Source organism: Vipera ursinii (genome assembly GCF_947247035.1).
Source record: "Vipera ursinii genome assembly, chromosome: 1".
Classification (NCBI taxonomy): domain Eukaryota; kingdom Metazoa; phylum Chordata; class Lepidosauria; order Squamata; family Viperidae; genus Vipera; species Vipera ursinii.
The window spans coordinates 358,692,543-358,714,651 of NC_139512.1; the positions used below are offsets into that span (position 1 = coordinate 358,692,543).

General features: G+C 55.3%; 1 protein-coding gene across 1 annotated transcript; it reads right to left on the bottom strand.

The window, feature by feature from the left end:
• Window positions 1-619: 619 nt before the first annotated feature.
• TRAF4 (TNF receptor associated factor 4) lies at window positions 620-11,563 on the bottom strand. The gene is made up of 8 exons (XM_083359867.1): window positions 11,327-11,563; window positions 5,823-5,874; window positions 4,925-5,029; window positions 4,628-4,789; window positions 3,601-3,762; window positions 2,798-2,953; window positions 811-2,328; window positions 620-780 (listed from the first exon to the last, which is right to left on the bottom strand). The coding sequence occupies exons 1-7, from the start codon at window positions 11,467-11,469 to the stop codon at window positions 1,696-1,698; spliced, it is 1,413 nt and encodes a 470-aa protein (XP_083215993.1). The 5' UTR covers window positions 11,470-11,563; the 3' UTR covers window positions 620-780; window positions 811-1,695.
• Between the last annotated feature and the right edge of the window lie 10,546 nt (window positions 11,564-22,109).

A 22,109-nucleotide genomic window follows, 5' to 3' on the forward strand; every position in this document is an offset into this window, starting at 1 on the left:
CTAGGAGACTTTTAAGTCCCTGCCCACGTTGGAGGGAGAAGGAATCCAGAGAACGCAGCCACAGGGAGGAGAAATGCACACCCAGTCATTAAAAGACCCAAACATATATCTATATCTATATATATGTTTGTATGTGTGTGTGTTTGTCTGTGTGTCTCTGTGTGAATCCCTGGAAAAAACACCAAAGACCCACAGTAGTTATGGCCTTGCGCCTCCATGGGGGATGGGAAAGTGGTGGTGGTGGGTGGGAACAAGTAGCTGCCCCTGGAATTGGAGCTCCTGAAAAGAAAGTGGGGTGCACCACAAGCCTGCAAAGGGGGTCACTGGCAGAGGGGATTCATGGGCAGAGAAGAAGCACTGATTACCTAGTTGGGTCATGAAACGCCTGCAAGAAAATCACCAAGATGAGAGCAGCAAAGTCCCCACAGTCCTCCTCCTCCCCCCCCACAAACCACCCCTCCGATTCTAGCCCTGATGATGTTCCCTAGTTGGGTCATAAAAGGTCTGCAAGAAAATCACCCAGCTCAGAGGGCACCCAGAACCCGTCCTCCTCCTCTTCCTTCCTTCCTTCCTTCCTTCCTTCCTTCCTTCCTTCCTTCCTTCCTTCCTTCCTTCCCTTCCCTTCCCTTCCCTTCCTCCTCCACTCCACACACCCCACTCCTTTCTATCACTGATGATGTTCCCCAGTTGGGCCACGAAACGTCTGCAGGAAAACCACCCAGCCCAGAGATCACCAGGGACCCCACAGTCCTCCTCCTCCTCCTCCTCCTCCTCCTCCTCCTCCTCCTCCTCCTCCTCCTCCTCGTCTACTCCACAAACCTCCATTCCTGGACAAGGTAGACCAGGCAGCTTAGAACCAAATTGGGGTGGGATTTCCTTCCTGCTCCCTCCAAATTCCCAGGAGGAGGATATGGTGTGTGTGTGTGTGGGGGGGGGCTAATCCTGTCCCTCCTCCTCTTTCTGGCAGGGGCCTTTGTGCCACAGCTGAGGCCACCCATCAATCAAGCCCCATTAATAAATACAAGAAATGGTTTATTAAAAAGAGAGAAAAAAGTAACTCAGAAAAAGGGAGAGAAGAGTAGTGATTGAGGCTACAGCTGGTGGGCAGCTCCCCCCCACTGGCAAAGGGACCCCCACCGGGCAATAATATGGCTCTTGAGTGCTGGGCAGGGGGAGCTCCACCCCACCCCCCTACCGGTCTCTGAACAGGTCCAGGACAGCAGTCCAAATGTGGGCCCTAAAGGAAGAATTGGGGAGCTGGCTTTCACACATCCCCAGCTGCTGCACGGAAAGGGGGTGCAGTGCGCATAGGGGCACCCTGCACACATCTGGAAGGCCCTGATCCGGTCTGCACACAGATACCCCTTGCCCAGCAGACTTCCTGAAGTTGCCCAGCGCACGGCTGGGATTGGCAGACCCCAGAGGGCGCTTGGGGAGAAGGTGGGGGCCCAGAGGCAGCCCAGCTGCTCCTGGGAAGAAAGTGACCCCCCCCTCTTCCCCAAGCCAGGCTGGACTCGGGCCCGAACCTGCAGCAATTAGCACCATTTCAAGGAAGGGAGGGGGGGTCAACCCGAAGCAAAGAGGCGGGTCAGAAAAAAAGCAATATCGAAACTGTTCTTCCAAAGTGGGGAAGCCTGGAGATGGGGGGAGGGGCGCTCACCCCAGCACCCCTCGGTCCCTGGGTCTTCGGCCCCCTCAGGAAATGATCTTGGGGGGGATCTCCACCGAGGCCTTGATGAACATGGCGTTGTCGCGCACGTAGTTGCGCTTCTTGATATCCTCGTGCGAGATAAACTTGGGGTACCCGAAGCCCAGCAGACTCTCGTCCAGGGAGGTGCGCCCCGTGCCGGGCTTCTGGAAGTTTTTCCAGGTGGGGTCCGGCAGGAAGGTCTCGGTGATGTGCTGGGGCTTGGAGAGGGAGGGGTCGCTCTGGTCCAGCAGCGAGAAGGTGACCCGGTAGGCGAAGGGCCACTCCAGCAGGTTGTCGTACTGGCCAGGCAGCACCCGGATGTAGACCGAGAGGTGGCTGCCTTCGCCGCTGCCGTTGCCGTTCAGGAAGGCCGACACCTGCAGCCGGTAGCCGTACCGGTGGGTGTAGAAGGGGGGGCTGAAGGACTCGTAATTGCTCCGCAGCCGGGCCTCCTGCAGCTTCCGGGCATAATCGGCGATCTTCCAGATTAGTACGCCGTCACTGCCCACCGCCAGTTCCTCCACCTCGCGGCGCAGCTCGACCAGCTCCTGGCGCTGCCGGGCCACCAGCGCGCACATCAGGCCCAGGTGCAGCTTGGTGTTCTCGTCCAGGTGGCGGCCCAGGGACACTTTGGGGCACTGGGGGAGGAGAGACAGGGCGGCTAGAGGTGGCCGGGTGCGCAGAGACGCAGCGCCAGGTTCGCCTTGAGGGATCCGGCACTCCTCTGCCTCTGTGCTTTAGCTCGGTGCACGTACAACCGAAGTGGGTGTCCCTGCTCCAAGCCAGACACACTTCCCCTACCCTCTGGTGGCTTGCCAGCCTTGGCCACGGAACCCCCCCCCCGCCTGCTACTCCAGAGACACGGCACTACAGCGGGCACAGCACAGAGAGCATTTCCACGTCCCGCTCTCCAACGGGAGCAAAGCAGAGCAAGAAGTTGGGGGAATTTGAAATAAAAATGGACTCTGTGCCGAGGTTCATGGCAGCAAGACGGGCCTGCAGCTGGCAGCTACGGAAGCGGGCAAGGGCAGGCGGGGAGGGGAGGAGGGAGGGGGGACCTGGGGTCTTTAGCCAGCTCCAGGGAAGGCAGGGAGGGCCGTGGCTTACCCGGTGTTTGCAGCCGGCCTCCTTGAAGGGGCAGAGAGCCAGCGCGGTGGAGCAGCTGTCCTTCAGGTGCCCACTCAGGTCCTCCCGGGCGATGTTGGGGACCCCACACTGATTTGGACAGGGCACGGGGTAGCGGGGGCACTGGTACTCGTGGTTCTGGAGAGGGAGGAAAAGGCACAGCGTGGCGCCTGACGGATTACAGGCAGTCCTCGGCTTACAACCATTCGTTTTAGTGACGGTGTGAAGTGACAATGGCACCGCCAGAAAGTGACATAGGCCATTTTTCACACGTCTGACTGTTGCGGCACCCCTGTGGTCACATGACCAAAAAAGCAACTGGCATGTGCCTTTCTTCTGTGGTTTAGTGGTAGACTGCCCTTCCGCAGTGAAGCTCTACTCCGCGACTGCTGCTCAGGAGGAGCTACACACTCACCCCGAGTATTTGGGGGAAACCCCTTGACATCTCAAAGGCCAAGTGGGGATGCAACAGAAGACCCAGCCAGCTCCCCCTTGTCACCCACCCCTCTGTGGCTGCTTGGGGGGGGCTTATGCAGCAGGATGCAAAGGGATCCTCTCACTCCCTGAGCCCCCCCCCAGACATGCCCCCCCCAATCTTTTATGTAGACAGGTTCCTTGGGCCACGAAGGCCCTGCAGTCGGGATCGGGATATTCCCAGAGCCCACCCATGTGGGGGCTCAGCGTGTCATGCGCAGCCCCCCCCTTAGCCAAGCAGGGGGCATCCCTCCCAACGGTTCCCGTCCCCTGAAAGGCCAGTGTGCTCTTTGGGGGCCCCCGTGACCCACCTGGATGGTGTCGTAGAGGAACTCCTTGGCACAGTAGCTGCAAGGCTGGGTGCGCTTCGGACACTCGGCCAGCATGTGCTGCGATAGCAGCCGGCGCATCATGCGCGCCCCACACTTGTTCTCACAGTAGGCGCTCTCCTGGGGGCAGACCCCCTGGTGGTTCTGGAAAGGGGGGGGAGAAATTGGAAAAAGGGAAGAGTGAGCCAGGGGGTCCTACTCCCCAGATCTTCCAAGCCAGGACTTTGGAGGAAAAGCAGGAGGATGGGAGGCCACCAGGAAACGCCCAGTTTGATGGAGAAAGTGGGAGGTGGGAAGTCTATATGAGACAGACGGGGCCAATTGCTTTTTATGCTTTGTTTTGTTTTGTTTTGTTTTGTTTTGTTTTGTTTTATTTTATTTTTTATTTTATTATTTTATTTTATTTTATTTTTTATTTATTTTATTTTATTTTATTATTTTATTTTTTATTTATTTATTTTATTATATTTTATTCAATTTCTACAACCGCCTCTCTCAGTCAGTGACTCTGGGCAGCTTACAATTCAGAAAATACAGTACGGGAAGTCCTTGACTTACAGTTTAGTGACCGTTCAGAGTTACAACAGCCCTGCAAACTGGGACATCCCACCCTTACGACCCCCGGGGTCACCTGATCAGAAGTCAGGCAACTGTCTCCTATCCATCACGGGGGCGTCACGTGACCTCCCCAGAGGGAGAGGGAGAGAGGCAAGGCTGCCCCCTTGAAAGCCCCCCCCAGCAGCCATGGAGCACCTCCCACCCCCCACAGCCGGGGTGCAAAGGAGGGGGAGACATCCAGGGCAGCCAGCCTGGCCAGTCGCCTCCTGCACAAAGGCTGCAGTTGTGGCTCACACCCTCCCCAACACACCTGCAGGCCAGGCGGAGCCGCCCAACTCCAGGGTTGTTTATTTAAGACCCCCCCCCCAGAGAACGGAGGGCAGTCAGACCTCCACTGAAGCTCCTCCTGGTCGTTCCCCCCCCCCGTCGTCCTCAGGTGCCCCCCACTCACCTCAAAGGCTTCCCCCGTGAAGTCGGCCCGGCAGAATTCGCACTGGAGGTGCCTCTGGGGACAGTCGTGCTGCAGGTGGGGGGGCAGGTCGCGGCGGCTCAGCTTGGCCCCACAACGGTTGGGGCAGGGCACCACGTTGAAGCTGCAGGTGCCCAGGTGGGCCTGGACCAGAGGGGGGGGAGGAGGAGAGGGGGAGAAGGGGGGTCACTCGGAGACGGGAGGAGGGCCGGCCGGGACCCCCCCTCCCCTTCGCCACCAACCCCCGAGAGCAGGAGGGGGGGGCGGCGGGTGGCTCACCTGCAAATGGCGGATGGTCCCGCTCCAGCGACAGCCCTCCTCACTGTGGATGCACCTGATGCTCAGGCTCAGCACCTGGGCCTCCAGGTCGGGGTCCGGGTAAATCTGGGGGGGGGGAAGGGGGGCTCTCAGGGGGGGCTGGCTCCTTCCTTCCCTCCTTTTTTCTTTCCCTCCTTTTCCTTCCATCCTCCCTCCCTCCCTGTTCTCTCTCTATCCTCCCTCTCTCTTTCTCTTTGTCCTTCCTTCCTTTCTCGTTTTTTTCTTTCTTTCCATCCTTCCTTCCCTTCTTCTTCCCTTCCTCCCTCCGTCTCCTCCCTCTTCTTCCTCCCTCCCTACTTTCCTTCTTCCCTCTTCCTTTTTTCTTCCCTCCCTCCCTCCTTCTCCTTCCTTCCCTCCTTCCCTCTCTCCCCATTCCTCCTTTCCTCTGTTCCTCTCTCCTTCCTTCCTTCCTTCTTTCCTTCCTTCCTTCCTTCTTTCCTTTTCCTTCTTCCCTCCCTCCCTCCCTCCCTCCCTCCCTCCTTTCCTTCCAGCTATCCCTTTGGACACCAAAGCCCATCCAGGTCCAATCCTCACTGGAGTTCAGAGAAGGCCTGGAGGGTCCTGGGAGCACACGCAAACCCCTTCCCAGACAGGCAGCCCCTCCCCTCCCCTTACAGCCCCCTCCTCGTTCTCCCTGCCATGGGCAAACAGGGCCTTCCATTCATTCGGCCTGGGCAGGGCATGGATTAACACACACACACACACACAAAGAGAGGCAGAAGGGGACACTGGGCAGCAGCAGGGAGGAAGTGGGTCAGAAGGTGCCAAGAGGGGCAAAATCACCCCCCCTCCTGCACACACACACACACACACAGACACACACACACCCCAGCAGAGCCTTGGCCAGCACCGGGCTCACCTTGGCGTAATCCAGGGGCAGCTGATCCTCGGGACACTTGAAAACGCCTTCGCTGCGGGAGGAAAAAGGAGAGTGAGTGGCCAGGCGGTGGGTAAGACTCGCCTCCAGGACAGCAACCAGGCTGTCCAGTTGGGGCCACAAAGATTTTGCCCACCTTGCCACCCTCCGTGCCGATACCCGCTGGCCCGGGGACAAAGCCGGCCAGCCAAGCGCCTCTGTTCCAATGCCCTGGCCTGGAAGCGCTTCACGCCCGCCCTGGTGGGTACAGGGATTACGACACTGAGGACTAGAATGTTTTGCTTTCCCCACCTGTGATTTTGGACTGGGAAATTCCACATTTCTGTGGCTTTTGCGATTGTGTCGGCTTAACTGGGCAGGAAACCCTTTTCTCCGCAGCCACAACCGAGGCGCAACTTCCCCCAAGGGGGATCCTGCTGGCTGCTGGAGGATTTTAATGGCTCAGCTGCAAACCAAGGGATCCCCGGCTGCCATTGGCCAAGCCATTTGAGACCCACGGGCCTCCTTGGCTCCGCCTCACCGGACGACGGCCTGACAACAGCGCAACGGGCAAGACAAAGATTGCTTAACAACAACACAACGGACGGTGGCTCCTTCTCTGCAGCTCAGAATAAACAGACCCAGCTGGGGTTCAGCAGGGGGGGGCAGATCCGATGCCCGGGGCAGCCCAGGACTTGCCGTGCCCACCTCCAAGGTGGCCGATGTGCCAAACTCCCTGCCTGCACGGCTGCATTTGCCAGGCAAGAGAAAGCTGGTGGTCCTCAATTTACAGCGGTTCATTTAGTGACGACGCTGAAAAAAAGTCGCTTATGATCATTTTTCCCACGATTTTTTGTGTGGTTTTCAACTCCCCAAAATGGCCCAAAGTAAACCATCAGTTGGCTTAACAACTGTCACAAAGAAGGTTGTAAAATCAGGTCGGTCACGTGGGTGACCCCCTTCATGACTGTCATGGCTTTAGTGGCCAGGCTGCATGACGGTCGTAAGCCAAGGACTATATGTCCTCCGATAAAGTGCCCCTGCATCTGCAGGTTCTAAGAGAAGGCTGCCCCCCCCCCCCGGGAAAACCTAGCCACCCCAATTTATTTTTATACAGACAGTCCTCGGACGTACGACCACAAGTGAGCCACAAATTTCTGTAGCTGAGCAAGACAGTTGTTGTGAGTTTTGCCTCATCTTGCGACCTTTCTTACCACCGCCGTTAAGCGAATCATGGCAGTTGTTCAGTTAAGAACACGGTTATCAAGTAGTTTCCCCGTTGACTCTGCTGGTCAGAAGGCCACAAAAAGGCCACGGGACCCCAGCATGCTGTGACCGTCGTAAATATGAGTCAGTTGCCAAGCATCTGAATTTTGACCACGCAGCCATAGGGACGGTGCGACGGTCACTAAGTGGGAGAAACGGTGCTAAGTCACTCTACTCAGTGCCGTTGTACCTTTGAACGGTCACTCAATGAACTGTCATAAGTCAGGGACCGACTGTATGACGTTTGTCCGGAATTCAGGTTGGGTGGCTGTCAGGGGGTCTCAGAGGTGGCTGCCCACCCCGCTCTCTCCTGAAGCCGGCCTGTCCTTCTGCAAAGACCCCCTCCCTCTGCCCCACACGCCCCTCCCCGCCACGCTGCCAGCACAACCTGCCTCTCTCGGGAAGTCAAGCCAAGCGGGCAAAGGTCCCTCTGGCGCTGGGTGCCTCACCTTCCATCTGCCAGTCAGAATAACAGAGTGGGAAGGGACCTTGGAGGTCTTCTAGTCCAACCCCCTACTCAAGCAGAAAACCCTGCGTACACCATTCCAGACAAATGGCTTTCCAGTCTCTTCTTGAAAACCTCCAGTGTTGGAGCAGCCACCACTTCTGGAGGCCAGGAGTTCCGCTGGTTAATTGTTCTCACTGTCAGGAAGTTTCTCCTTAGTTCTAGGTTGCTTCTCTCCGTGATCGGTTTCACTCCTGGCAAGAAGGATGCCCAATTCACTCCGCTCCGCGGCTCCTGGCAGGCACCCCAATTTCCTTTCTGGGTCCCCCCACCCAGAGCCCTCTGCGTGGCAGGGGGATCCTCCTTAATCAGGGGAAGTGGCATCGGGGGGGGGGGCTGGCAGCCTAGGCACAAAGCCGCCCAGGAAGATGGGCATTTATGCCACCTGCCAGGAAGTTATGGAGGGGCGCCAAGGCAGCTGGACTGGGTGGGACCCGCAAGGAAGGAGCCTGGGGGAGGGGGAGGGAACTTGGCACCTGGCCAGGAGAAGGCACATGGCAAGGAGCCCACCTGTTCAGCAGATGCCAGCCAGCCCTGCCTGGTTGGCCCTCTGCCCCAGCTCAGGCTGCCAGCCCCCGTTCCATCTGCCACCTTGGACGGTTGTGAAGCCCAGGGGTCGCCAGCCAACTCCCCTGGCCCAGCTCCCAGCTGGTGGGGCAGGGGCCAAGCAGCCCCCTCCTCTTCCTCCGGCAGCTGGGGGCACAGCCAGCTCAGCGAGAAAGGCCTGCGGGCACCAGCCCACTTCCTCATCTTCGGGGTCTAAGCCCGCCAGCCCAGCACTGGAAGTGATGTACAGAAAATACACAACTTGCAAAGTGTTCGTTTCGTGGCCATTTAAACCAGAGGTCTTCCAACTTGGCCCTTTGATGACTTGTGGACTTCAACTCCCAGAATTCCTCAGCCAGACACCTGGCTGAGGAATTCTGGGAGTTGAAGTCCACAAGTCATCAAAGGGCCAAGTTGGAAGACCCCTGATTTAAACTTACAACGGCACTGGGGGAAAAAGGACTCGTGGCCGTGTTTCGCACTTACGACCCTTGCTGTGTCCCCATGGCTACGAGATCCACATTCAGACGCCCGGCCACTGGTTCCTGGGGTCACGTGATCCCCTTTGGCGACCCTCTGACAAGCGAAGCCAATGGGGGGAGCCAGATTCACTTAAGGACCGTGTGACTCGCTTAACAATTGCACTGATTCGCTTAACAACCGTGGCCACAAAACGAGGCAGAACTCACTTAAGCAACGGAAATGTTGGGCCCAGTTGTGGCCGTAAGGCTGGGAAGGCCTTCTTCTCTTTAGTTATTCAGGGCCTGGGGCTTCCTGACCCACCGGCCCGTGAATTTCTGGGGCTTCCCCTTTTGGGGTAGCGTGAACCCACAGGAAGCGCAAGGGTTAAAGAGCAGGGGGGGCTGCCAATCCCCCCCACCAGGAGGGGCTGCAACCAATTAATCCCCTAAGCTCCTCGGCCGGAGAATGTGCTGAGACAGCAGTAACAGCAGCCCTGGCGATGGGGGCTGGGGGCGAGAGAAAGAGGAATCCCACCCCTCCCTCACTTCTGGGATCCAGGCCGGGCTGGGGGGGGGCTTCATTCCCACAGCCCCCCCCCTTCATGGACGGATGGCCTGCAAGCAGCTTCGCCCACCCCAGCCCGAAGCCCTGGGGGAAACGTGCAGTCAAACAAGCCCTAAGCCTTGGTTGGGGCTGGAGAGACCCCCCCTCCCCTAAATCCCTCCAGGCACATTCCTGGAGTCAAAGGCTCTGCTGCTTCCAACTGGGGCAGGGCAAGCGGGGGGGGGGGGGGGGAGGTTGCACAGCCCCGATCCAAGAGGGGGCTTCAAAGCTGCTCCCCCAGTCCAGAAAAAAACAACCCCAGTCTTTGAGGTTGGCAAACAGCCATTATATGACCGCCCCCCCCACTCCTTCCGGGTTTGTCTTTGTCTCCACACCATGCAAGGAGACCCTCTTCAATCCACCCACCATGGGGACACCCCCTCCAGGCTAGGAAAACAGCAGCCCTGGCAGCCCCCTCCCCAAACCCCTAAAGGCAACTTTTTCAAATGGGGTGAGCAGGGGGGGGGGAAGCCCGGCCTTCAAACCCAATCATCCAATTTGGGAAGGGTCTCCTCAATCGGCCCCCAGCCCAAGCAGGAACAAAGCTACCGGGGCTATCCAGATAGTCCAGATACCTGCGGTGTGTCTGTGTACGTTTGGGGCTCCTGCATGCACACACACACCCGCACACGTAACAACAAACAACAACATTCTACCTTGCAAAGCTTATGGCGGTTTTTCAGAGCAAAACAACACTCGGAGGCAGAATTTCCCTGGAGGAGTTTTCTGCCTCACAAGCACACAGGGCTCCCGAGATGGAAAAGGGGGCCAACCAGATGTGCCCCCCCACATCCCAAAGATAGCCAGGAACACTTTCACACGGACCCCAGACCCTTGCAAGAATCTGCGTTCTCTGCAGCCGCCCCCACTTCTTGTTTTCTTGGACTTGCCGAGAGCCGGTGGTCTGGCTGGCTGATGCGGACTTTGTCCAGAATTGGACATCCGTTTGTCCGGAATGGGACCGAGGTGTGTCCAACTTTGGGAAGTTGAAGACTTGTGGACTTCAACCCCCAGAATCCCCCAGCGAAGAAGACGACCGAGAGGAATTCTGGGAGTTGAAGTCCACAAGTCTTCAACTTCTCAAGATTGGACATCCCTGATGTAGAGTCTCCTGCTAGAGTGGGTCAGGGGGGGGCGGGGTTGGACTAGAAGACCTCCCGGGTCCCTCCCAACTCTGTTATTCTGCACACCCACCGGAGCTAGAGAACAAAAGGATCCCCTGGGAGTAAACCTGGCAGTCCCTTAAACCAGCGTTTCCCAACCTTAGGAACTTGAAGATGCGTGGACTTCAACTCCCAGAATTCCCCAGCCAGCTATGCTGGCTGGGGAATTCTGGGAGTTGAAGTCCACGCATCTTCAAGTTCCTAAGGTTGGGAAACGCTGCCTTAAACAGAGCCTTCCTCCCGTTCCTTTTTCTTGGGTGTTTTTGAGGACTTCCTCGTCCAGCCACTGCCCTGCACCTCTCCTGGTGGTCTCCCATCCCAGGGGCGGCCAAGGACGGTCCCGCTGGCTTCCCGAAAGCAGCGAAAGTCGGCGAGGTTCTAGCCAGGCCAGCTCAGCCCCTTTCGGGGTGAAACTCCGCTTCCCGCCCCCTCCGGCTCTCCGGGGACGCCAACCGGCGGCTCTCTCCCCCCCCCCCGCACCTCCGGAATAACCCCCCCCCCACCCCAGAAGAGAGGAGGAACCAGACAGGCAGCATTGCTGGCTGGGTGGAGGGCGAATTCCTCCCTGCGATCCTGCCCTCCCGGCCCGAACTTTGCTCGGCGGAGCTCTGCAAACACGGGCGAGCGGGAGGGGGGGGCCGTCTCCCGGCCAGCGGGCACCAAACAGGGCAGGGTTCAATGGGGGGGGGAAGGGTTGCCTTGCGTGGGAAAGGCAGGCGGGGTGCCCGCGCTGAGACCCCCCCTCGGGAACGCGCGGGGTCCGTCCGATCAGGCCAAGAGGAGGCGACGGGCCCCCCCCCGCCCCGAGGCAGCCCCCTCCCCCGAGAGGCAGGGGAGGGGGCGAGCAGCAGCTGGGGGCTGGGGTCTCTGAGCCCTCTGCACGTGCCCAGGGGAAGCCAGGGCCCGGGCGTGGGGTTGGGTGGGCGTGGGGGGGGGTCTGGGGGTCCCGGGGGTCCACCGACCTGAGGAACTCCTGGAGGCAGGTGTCGCAGAAGCGGTGGCCGCAGGTGGAGACGCGCACCGGCTCCCGCATGGCCTTGGCGCAGAGCGGGCACAGCAGCCGCCGCTTCGGCTTCTCCAGGAACTTGTAGTCGAAGCCCGGCATGGCTCCGGCCGACCCCCCCCCGGCCCCGCCGGCCGCCCCCGAGCTCCGCGCCCGCCGCTATTGTCTGCGCCGCGGGTCGGGCGGCTGGAGGCGGGGGGCGGGGCCAAGGCCGGCCTGGCCCCGCCCCTCCCCGCCCCCACCCCCGCCCGCCAGGCCCCGCCGCCTGCCCACTGGAAAGGCGCCCGCGGGCGCCGCCGCTGCCGTTGCTTCCGCCCGGGCTGCTCCGCGTGGAGCCTCCCGAGGCGCCGGCGGTCCCACCTGGGAAGCCAAGCTCCCAAAGGGGGGTGGGTGGGAGTCGAACCGGAGAGAGACCCCTCCCCTTAGCTTCCCCGCTGCGCCCGAGGCTCGCGTGGAACCTCTCTGCGCGGTGGCAGCCTACCTGTCAATTGCCATTCAGCCTCCGGACGCCTGGAAACGCGGCCCGGCTCGAAAGAAGCCCCGCCTCCCAAAAGGGAGGGGTGAGAGCAGGAGCAGGAGAGACCCCTGCCCCCCCCAGCCCCCCCCACCCGCTGGGGAGGGGGCAGCGCTTTCCCACCCTGGCTTGAAGAAGGTCAAGCACGGGGTGATTTGGGGGGGGGATAAACCAAGGTGGCTTTTGTGAGGCTGTATAGCAACTGATGGGAATGGGGTACCCACCCCTCCTTGCCCAGATTCCAGGGGTGTGGGGGGCATAAGCCCCCCACCCCCCCAAGGAAAACAGGGCACCAAAGGGAAGCTTTGAACTTGCAGGAGCTGAATCAACTTGCAAAATGAGACTTTTCCTCATTTTTTTTCTCCCTCAAACGCTCCCTGAAGAAGAAGTGGTCGCTAAACAGATGGCCGTAAATCGAGGACTACCTGTACAATGCTTCCTATTAAAGGCCCGCCCTCCAAAATTGTTCCTTAAAGCAGGATTTCTCCGTTTCGGCGACGTTAAACCTCGTGGACTTCAATTCCCAGAGTTCCCCAGCCTGCCTAGGGTTGCTGGGGGATTCTGGGAGTTGAAGTCCACCCATCTTCAAGCCGGCAAGGTTGAGAATCCCTGCTCTGGACTAACCCTAACCTGGGTTTGAAAAAACAGCAATGGGCACCAGAGACACAACCAACAGCAGGTTCGAAAGCTTAAATCAGTTTTTCAGGCAAATTCATCCATGTCCAATCCTGGTTTAGGGGTGGGGGCTGGAGAAACCCTCTTTTCAAAACCTTTAAACTCCAGCAAGGGTTGGGGGGGTGTCATGTGAAGGGGGGGCGATTATGGTGTTCCAGTTTCTAACCATCTGCTTTGCGGTATTGCCAGGCCAAAGGCTGCCTTGGCAGGGGTGGGGAGGGGGGTTGACTGTTCCCCCCACCCCTAATGCCATCTCCCTCCCCCCCCCTTTGGCAAAAGCAAACAACCTCTGCCTGGCTGTGCTGTGTGAGTCCTTCAAACTCTAATGTGGAGAAAATGCGTATAAACAGAATCTGCTTTACAGTTAGCATTTCTCAACCTAAATAACTTTAAGGGGACTGAACTTCAATTCCCAGAATTCCCCAGCCAGCGTATGCTGGCTGGGGAATTCTGGGAGTTGAAGTCTGTAGGGTTTAACGTGATTGAAAAGCTCTGCTTTAGAGAACAATTTGGGAGGGGGTGTGTGTTGGGGTTCTGAAATGAAGCATTGCACAGGTAGTCCTCGACTTACAACGGGTCACTTAGTGACCATTCAAGGTTACAACAGCACTGGGAAAAGTGACTTTATGACCCGTTTTCACACTTAATGACTGTTGTACCATCCCTGTGGTCACAAGATCAAAACTCAGACACTTGGCAACCAGCAGGTACTTATGCAGTGTCCTCTCTGTGTGTGTGTGTGTGTGTGTGTGTGTGTGTGTGTGATGTGATCCCCTTTTGTGACCTTCCGACAAGCAAAAGTCAATGGGGGAAGCTGGGTTCACTTAATGACCGTTTGACTCGCTTAACGACCGCAGTGATTCCAGGGGCAAGGAAGGTGGTATAAACAGGGGGGAGGGGAAACCCACTTAACCCCTGTCTCGCTTAGCCACAGAAAGTTTGGGCTCCATTGTGGTCGTAAGTTGAGGACCCCCCTGTATTAATAGGAAAGGTGCTTGTGGTTTTGCTCCGCTACATGCTTAAACATACCCCCCTCCCCCCCAGATTTAAAACTGAACAAACTTAAGGGAAGTTTGCTGAAGTCAGAACTCGTCCTGAAGACAGGGACCCTTCCTCATCAATGGAGGATACCCCAGAGCTGGTCTCGGGGGGGGGGCAGGGGGGTCTCTTTAAGTCCCACTCCGCAAATGGTAGGAGACTGGCTTTCTCCCGGGCGGGAACACAAATTGCACAGATTGGGGTGGTTTGGGGTCAGCCTGCTGTCCCCTGTCTCTGTTATGGACAGAGAGAGATAACATATGACAATAATAGAGTTGGAAGGGACCTTGGAGGTCATCTAGTCCAACCCCCTGCTCAGGTAGGAAACCCTAGGCCATTTCAGACAAATGGTTGTCCAATCTTTTCTTAAAAACTTCCAGTGATGAGGGAGAGAGGGAAGGAAGGAAGGAAGGAAGGAAGGAAGGAAGGAAGGAAGGAAGGAAGGAAGGAAGGAAGGAAGGAAGGGAGGGAGGGAGGGAGGGAGGAAGGAAGGAAGGAAGGAAGGAAGGAAGGATAACAGGCTTGGAAGGGACCTTGGAGGTCTTCTAGTCTAACCCCCTGCTCAGGCAAAAGGACCTAGCCCTACTCTAGACCATTTCAGGCAAATGGTGGTCCAGTTTCTTCTTTAAAACTTCCACATTTCAGAGATGTCCCGGGGGAGGGGGGCAGCCATTTTCAGCCAGAGGGACAGCAAAAGGCACCCAGCCAACTGGGCAAGGAGGCAAAGTTGCAGGCCGGGGGGGGCACACGGGGGGCACTGTCTTTAGTGGAAGCGAGGCTGGCTTCTCCCCAACTGGCTTTCATTGAAACCTTTTTTTTTCTTTTTCCCCAAGTCTGTTTGGAGAAGAGATTGGCATCAAGGACATTTTCTGCCTTGCCCACGGCGGGCGTGGGAGCCACCCGGCCAAGGACGCTGCGTTGATGACACCCAAAGGATGCCTTGGTTGCGCTGCCACAGCTTCCCTCTGGCCCGGCTTCTGATCCTGAAGCTTTGCGTCCAGTATCTGAGGGGCTGCCACAAAGAGGAGGGGGCCAGGTTGCTCACCAGAGCACCAGAGGGCAGGACGAGAAACAACACTTGGAAACTGACCAGAGAGAGAAGCAGCCTGGAATTGAGGAGAAACTTACTGACAGTGAGGACAATTAACCGGTGGAACTCCTTGCCTCCAGAATTCACTCCATCACTGGAGGTTTTTAAGAAGAGGCTGGACAGTCACCTGTCTGAGATGGTATAGGTTCTCCTGCTTGAGCAGGGGGCTGGACTAGAAGACCTCCAAGGTCCCTTCCTGATTCTATTCCATTCCATCCCATTCCATATTTTCTATTCTATTCTATTCTATTCTATTCTATTCTATTCTATTCTATTCTATTCTATTCTATTCTATTCTATTCTATTCTATTCTATTCTATTATTCTATTCTATTCTATTCTATTCTATTCTGCTCTGGACAAGCCGATGCAACTTACCTCTGGCGCGAACAGGCCGTGGTCGGGTTTATGCCTACCCGTTTGCCCGTTCACACAACAACGTAACCACAATTAAGCTAATTTGCCTCCTTTGGGCACTCACACAGCTCACCGGGGCTGGATTTGAGTGTTTGCTTCTTTGTTTATTAAATTTATTTGCTGCTCCCCTCATTTCAAGCGACCCAGGGTGACTCACACAGCACAATGAACACTAGGAGCAGCATCAAAAGTGCTGACAGAGCAGACAGAACAACAGAGCAAAATAAAATGATTGACGCACCGATTTGGCTCACAGGCAGTGCAAAGTGCCAGCCCTGCTTGCAGGCGGAGATGTGGTGATGCCAATCCCTTGTCCCACTGATTAACAGACTAACAGAGTTGGAAGGGAACTCAGAGGTCCTCTAGTCCAGCCCCCTGCTCAAGCAGGAGACTCTATATAATTTCAGACCAATGGCTGGCCAGCCTCTTCTTAAAAGCCTCCGGTGATGGAGGACCCACCACTTCTGGAGGCAAGGAGTTCCACTGGTTGATTTTTCTCACTGTCAGGAAATTTCCCCTGAGTTCCAGGTTGCTTCTCGCCTTGGTCAGTTTCCAATCATAGTTTGTTGTCTTGGTTACTGGTATTTTCTCAGCTGGTGACCCTCCAACTGAAGCCAACATTTCCATTGCTAAGCAAGATGTTGGGGGTTTTGCCTCATTTTTACGACTTTCCTTTACACCGTTGCTAAAAAAAAATGTTGCAGTTCTTAAGTTAGTCACGCGGCTCAGTGAATCTGGATTGCCCGTTGATTTTGCTTCTGGAAAGGTCGCCAAAAAGGCGGATCAGGTGACCCTGGAACACTGCGGCCGCCATAAGTATGAGTCAGCTGCCAAGCCTCCGAATTTGGATCACGTGACCACGGAGGATGCAGCAACGGGTCGTTAAGTGTGAAAAACGGTCCGTAAGCCACTGAATTGGAAGGGGATTCAGGATCCCAGAGTCTTTGGGAAGCTGGTCCCATCTCGGATGAAAGCAGGGTTAGAATAAGGGAATAACGGAAGGGACCCCAGAGGTCCTCTAGTCCAACCCCCTGCTCAAACAGGAAACCCTCTACCATGTCAGACATATAATGGGGAGGGGGTGTGTCGATGTGTTCCCCTGTTACGGGGGGTCACCCTCCCAGACTTGGGGTGCCAGCAGATTTATTTTATTATTTTATTTTATTATTTTATTTTATTACATTTATATACCACCCTTTCCCGAAGGACTCAGGGCAGTTTACAGGGTGATTAAAAAAAAAACAAAGATACAAAAATTAAAAACAAATTTAAAAAAATTATATTCGTCCCTGCATAAATAAAACCCCAGTTAAAATTAAGATTAAGATGGCTCAAACTGGAGCACAAACGTTTCCGGTGTAGCCCGGCTGAGCTGCCCCCTCTCGCCTGGCAGCAGATGAAACGGAGCCCGGCTGGATGGCGACTCCTCTTATCTTCCCAGGAGAAATTGAAATTACAAAGCCAGCCGCTTCTTCAGGGCTGGAATCCAAATTAAGGCACCCCAGGCCAAGGAGGGGAGGGTGGGGGGGGGGTCCAGCCCTACTTGGAGAAGGTCAGCCAAGAGAAGTCCACCCACGGTCCGGGGCCCCTGGCTCCCTCTCTTACTGGGAGGAAGATTTTCCCAACCCAGCGGTGGTGTTTTGTTTTTTCCTTTCCCCAAAAAAGGCAACTGGAATTTCTTAGGGTTTTTTTTTTGTTGTTGTTGTTCCTTGAAAACGTTTCGCTTCTCATCCAAGAAGGTTCTTCGGTTCTGACTGGATTGAAAATAGAACTGAAGAAGCTTCTCGGATGGGAAGGGAAATATTTTCAAGGAACGAAACAGACAAACCAACAAACCAGGAAAGTTCAGTTGCCTTTTGGGAAAAAAAAAAAAACATTTGTGGGACAATTGCGACCTGGAGCAGGGCCCCCCCCAACCTTGGGCACTTTATGACTTGTGGACTTCAACTCCCAGAATTCCTCAGCCTGGCCTGGCTGAGGAATTCTGGGAGTTGAAGTCCACAAGTCATAAAGTGCCCAAGGTTGGGGGAGCCTGACCTGGAGGTTGGAGATTCTCCATAGTCGAGATTTTCCTAACTTGCTAAGCGGTCACCGTTTCTCCTACCTCTCTCCCTTGTGGCCCTCATCAGCCTCCTTCCCTCAGCCGTTACTGAAAACAGTAAGCATTAATTGGACACAATACAGGTCAGTCCTCAGTTTACGACCATGAGGGACCCCCCCCCCCAACATTTCTGTTGCTAAGCGAGACAGTTGTTGAATGAGTTTGGGCCCATTTTGTGATCTCGTTGTTAAGGGAATCACTTCCAACGTTAAGTCAGTCACACAGTTGTTGAGTCAATCCGGCTTCCCCCCGTTGCCTTCGCTTGTCGGAAGGTCCCAAACGGGGATCACCTGACACACACACACCCCGGGGACGCTGCAAACCGTCATAAACAGGAGTCAGTTGCCAAGCGTCTGAATTTTTTGATCATGTGACCCTGGAGACGCTTGTGACGGTTGGAAAGGTGAAAAATGGCTGTCAGTCATTCTTTTTTCAATGCCGCCATAACTTCAAACGGTCACTGAATGAGTGGGTTGTAAGACGAGGACCACCTGAATTCAAGATCACCACTGGCCAAGGCAGAATTAAACCGGAACTCTTATTTGTGTGTGTGTGTGTGTGTGTGTGTGTGTGTGTGTGTGTGTGATTTGGAAACTTTTGCTCATGCACCCTAAAGCTGCCTTTTTCGCAGTGCCTGGCTGATCACCTGTTTGCACGTCTGTTTCGCACCTCTTGCTACAAAGCCAGGTGGGCCCGATTCTCTGCTGGGGGTGCCTTGAGCAGTTTGCCTGTTCAGTTTCGTCCTGTGATTTCCAGCCTATTTTTAAATTCTATTTCCCTTCCCTGAGATATTATTCTACGTAATTTGGGGTCCTCTGCAGATTTTTCTCCCTTGCTTCGTCCAAGCCATACATAAGAATTGGGAGGCAAGCTAGGATTGACACCAGCGGGGCCCTCTCGTTACCACTTGGCTGATGAGGAAGGAGTCTTAAATTAAGATCCCCGAGCCAGCTATGGATCCAATTAACAGCCAGAGCATCTGGCAGACATTTGACTAAATTGCTGATCAGAACGTGATGCGACATTTTGCCAAGTAGCTTGCTGAAACCTCCTATAGCAGCCCTTCGGTCTAGCACGCCTGCAGGGTGGGGGGGGGGGAGAAAGCAGATTGGCACTGAATCCGAGCAAGACAGAGTCACTGGTGGTCTCTGAGCTTCTTTTCTTGCAGATGTTTCTTTACCCAGACTAGGCAGCATCATCAGTGCTGCAGTATGTTTGCAGGATTTGCAGAGACCACCCTCCCATCACTGATGACGTTCCCTAGTTGGGTCATGAAACGTCTGCAAGAAAACCACCCAGCTCAGAGAGCACCCGGGACCCCACAGTCCTCCTCCTCCTCCTCCTCCTCCTCCTCCTCCTCCTCCTCCTCTTCTCAGCTTTCCCCTCCCTCCCAGCACTCATGACGTTACCTAGTCTGGTAGTGAAACGTTTGCATGAAAACCACCAAGCTCAGAGACCACCCAGGACCCCTCATTTCAACCCTGAGTTGCAAATATTCTCCTTGATGGTTAAGACAAGAGTCACTCACTGTCTTTGGGGTTCTTTGCCTGCCACAGTGGTGTCTCATGGTCACTTGAAGTGTTAATACCACTTTACAAGGCCTTGGTAAGGCCACACCTGGAATACTGCATCCAGTTTTGCTCACCATGATAGAAAAAAGATGTTGAGAGTCTAGAAAGAGCGCGGAGAAGAGCAACAAAGATGATTAAAGGCCTGGAGGCTAAAAGGGCTGCAGGAATTGGGTACGGCCAGTCTAGAAAATAGGGGGAGACGTGATAGCAGTGTTCCAGTATTTGGGGGGGGCTGCCACAAAGAAGAGGGGGGGTCAACTTATTCTCCAAAGCACCCGAAGGCAGGACAAGAAGCAACGGATGGAAACTCATCAAGGAGAGAAGCAACCTGGAACTCAGGAGAAATTTTTCAAATAATGAGAGCAATTAATCAGTGGAAGGGAAGTTGCCTTCAGAAGTTGGCAGTTTTCAAGAAGAGACTGGACAGCCATTTGTCTCCAAGGGTACAAGGGCTGGACTAGATGACCTCCGAGGTCCCTTCCAGCTCTGCCCTTCTGCGTGCTCTGGAGGCACACTGCTAACATGAACCAAACAGGCGTCTCAGAAGGACAAGTGGATTATTAAGGTTGCCCAGGGGGAGTTTCAGCAGAATCCTGCGAGGCTCTGGGATGCAAAACCTCAACTAAAGCCACGGCACAGAGAAGGAAGCGGGGGCATTGCTATAATCCAGCAATGGGCTTGTCCCACCCACCCCCTCCTCCTGCTTGCTGTGGAACGACAAGGCAGCTCGCCACTAAGGCAGGCTGAGGGTTGCGCTGACTGTCCCAGGTCCTTGGGTAAACCACAGAGACCTCCTGCGTGACCAGCCTGAAGGCATCTGCCAGGGATTGCCGTTCTCTGGTGCCTGTCCCGTGGAAGACCAAGTCCGCTGGCCCAGCCAGTTCCTTCCTTTTCAGATCACTTGAACAGAACGGAGCTGGAAGGGACCTCGGAGGTCTTCTAGTCCATCCCCCCCCCGCTCGAGCAGGAGAACCTCTACTGTTTCAGACAAGGGACCGTCCAGCAGTCTCTCAAAAACTAGTTGATTTGCATGATCCCCTGGCAAAGGCCTGACCTTGCGCCCCGGCTGTCCTTCCCCAAACGGATGCAGTGGAAACCGTTACAAGGGCCCCTTTCCCGCTCCTGGCTGACCGGCCGGATGCCCTTCAGCCCCCCCAGCTCAGCTCCTCTCCTCCTGAAAGCGTCTTTGGAAATCCTTCTTCCCATCGAAGGATCCAGCCTGGGAGAGATGGAGGTGGCTTTGGCCGACAGCCCCATTTCCTCCCCACCACCTGTTTTTTTTTTTTTTTTTTGCCATTTTGCAATTTACAATTCAGAAGAGAGCTGGAAGGGACCTTGGAGGTCTTCTAGTCCAGCCCCCTGCTCAGGCAGGAAGCCCTGCACCATCTCAGACAAGTGGCTGTCCAGCCTTTTCTTGAAAACCTCCAGTGATGGAGCGCCCACGACTTCTGGTGGCCGGCTGTTCCCATGGTAGATTGTCCTCACTGTCAGGAAGTTTCTCCTTAATTGCTTCTCTCTCTGGTCAGTTTCCAGCCATTGTTTCTCGTCCTGCCCTCTGGTGCTTTGGAGAATAAGTTGACTGCTCCGTCTTCTTTGGGGCAGCCCCTCAAATACTGGAATGCCGCTATCCTGTTGCCCCTGTTTCTTCTTTTCTTTAGACCGGCCAAACCCAAGTCCCGCAGCCATTCTTCGTGTGTTTTAGTCTCCAGGCCTTGGATCGTCTTAGTGGCTCTTCTCTGAACTTAAAAGTCTCAACGTCTTTTCTGTTATGTGGCGGCCAAAACTATTTTGGATGATCCCGGCTGCCCCCTGTGCTGCGATTTAATTATTCTCCTTGTCCATGGTCGTAACTTTGAATCTGGTGCCATAATGCGTTGTCTTACAAGGACAATTTAGGACCGTAAATGATGGTCGTAAGTCAAGGACCACCTGTTACCCTTTTCTTTCCAGCGTTGTTCGACGTCACAGGATCTTACGGCTGGAAGGGGCTTCCGAGGTCACCCAGTCCAACCCTGTAAGTCCAAATTAAAGTACGGGTAGTCCTCAGCTTATGATTGCCACTGACCCCAAAGTTTCTGCGGCTGAGACGTTGGTTAAGTGAGCTTTGCCCTGCCCTGCCTCTCCTGCACCCGAGGACCCACCACCGATTCTGAGACCCCCCCCCACTCCTGTCCAGCTGCATTTCCCCCCACCCCCACCCCCATCTTTCAGTTGGAACCGCCTTTCCTGGAACTTAAAGCCGCAATTCCACATCCTGCCGCAAAACGGGACCCCCGTTTCTCAGGTGACGTCTTCCAGCTGCCTGATAAGGCCCGTCTCCCCACCCCACCTCCTTCCTCGAGGTGTTCAGCTGCTTGAATCTACTTTAATCGCTCTGCACCATCTTGCGCTTCTGTTACCCACCGTTCTCTTTCTCTGAACCAGTTCCAAACTGGGGTGGGTGGTGGGGGAAACGTGCTCTGTTAAGGAAGTTACAGGCTGCGAGGGTGGGGGGGAAAAATTCAAAGGAAGGAGCGATTCGCCCAAAGGCAAAGTTATAAACTTTTAAGCTTTAATCTGGACAAAGTTCCTGCTGAAATCTCCCAGATTTCCTTTCTTCGTCCCTTCCAATTTGTCCTCCTCCAGTTTCCTGGCACTCCACCAGTTTTCCAGGATTTTTAAGCAGGGACACCGAAGGGTTCAGCCAAACTAGCAGCTTTCTCCCTGGAGTATCCGAGGAGTATAATTCCTCTGGAGGTTACTGTGGTTCGTTCAACATCCCTCGACAGGAAAGTGATAGATTTGAACCTTTCCTCCTTTATCCCAGGGCCGCTTTTAAGACTTGTGGACTTCAGTTGCGGCCAAGGCTGAGGACCCATTTCATCCAATCCTTCAAAGTTCCTGACGGAGCCTTTGTGGCTGTTCTCGAACACAGAACCAAGAATGGGAATTCAATACCGGTAGTCCTCGGATTACAACTGTTCGTTTAGTGACTTTAGCTCAAAAAGGTGAACGGTTTTCAGGCTTACGACTGGACAGCTTAGCCTTCCGGGTACAAACATTCCTTTAGCGACTGTTTGAAGTTACAACATCCCTGAGGAATGTGACTGATGACCACGGCAACATCCCCAGTCAAATGATTTGCACCCTGGGTAAGAAGATAGTCCTCGACTTACAGCAATTTGTTTAGTGACCGTTCAACGTAACCGTGGCACTGGAAAAAGGGACTTCTGACCCCTTTTCAGACTTACGACCGTTGCAGCAACCCCAGGGTCACATGATCAAAATCCGGGATGCTTGGCCACTGGCTCATATTTACGACGGTGGCAGTGATCCCCTTTTGTGACCTTCCGACAAG

Bases quoted from the DNA above. Each gene is read 5' to 3' on its own strand.
- TRAF4 (XM_083359867.1), bottom strand. From the start codon at position 11,469: ATGCCGGGCTTCGACTACAAGTTCCTGGAGAAGCCGAAGCGGCGGCTG. The intron at 4,790-4,924 runs GTGAGCCACCCG...CCTCTGGTCCAG, and splicing joins GGACCATCCGCCATTTGCAG to GCCCACCTGGGCACCTGCAG. The intron at 3,763-4,627 runs GTGAGTGGGGGG...CCCCCTTTCCAG, and splicing joins TCACGGGGGAAGCCTTTGAG to AACCACCAGGGGGTCTGCCC.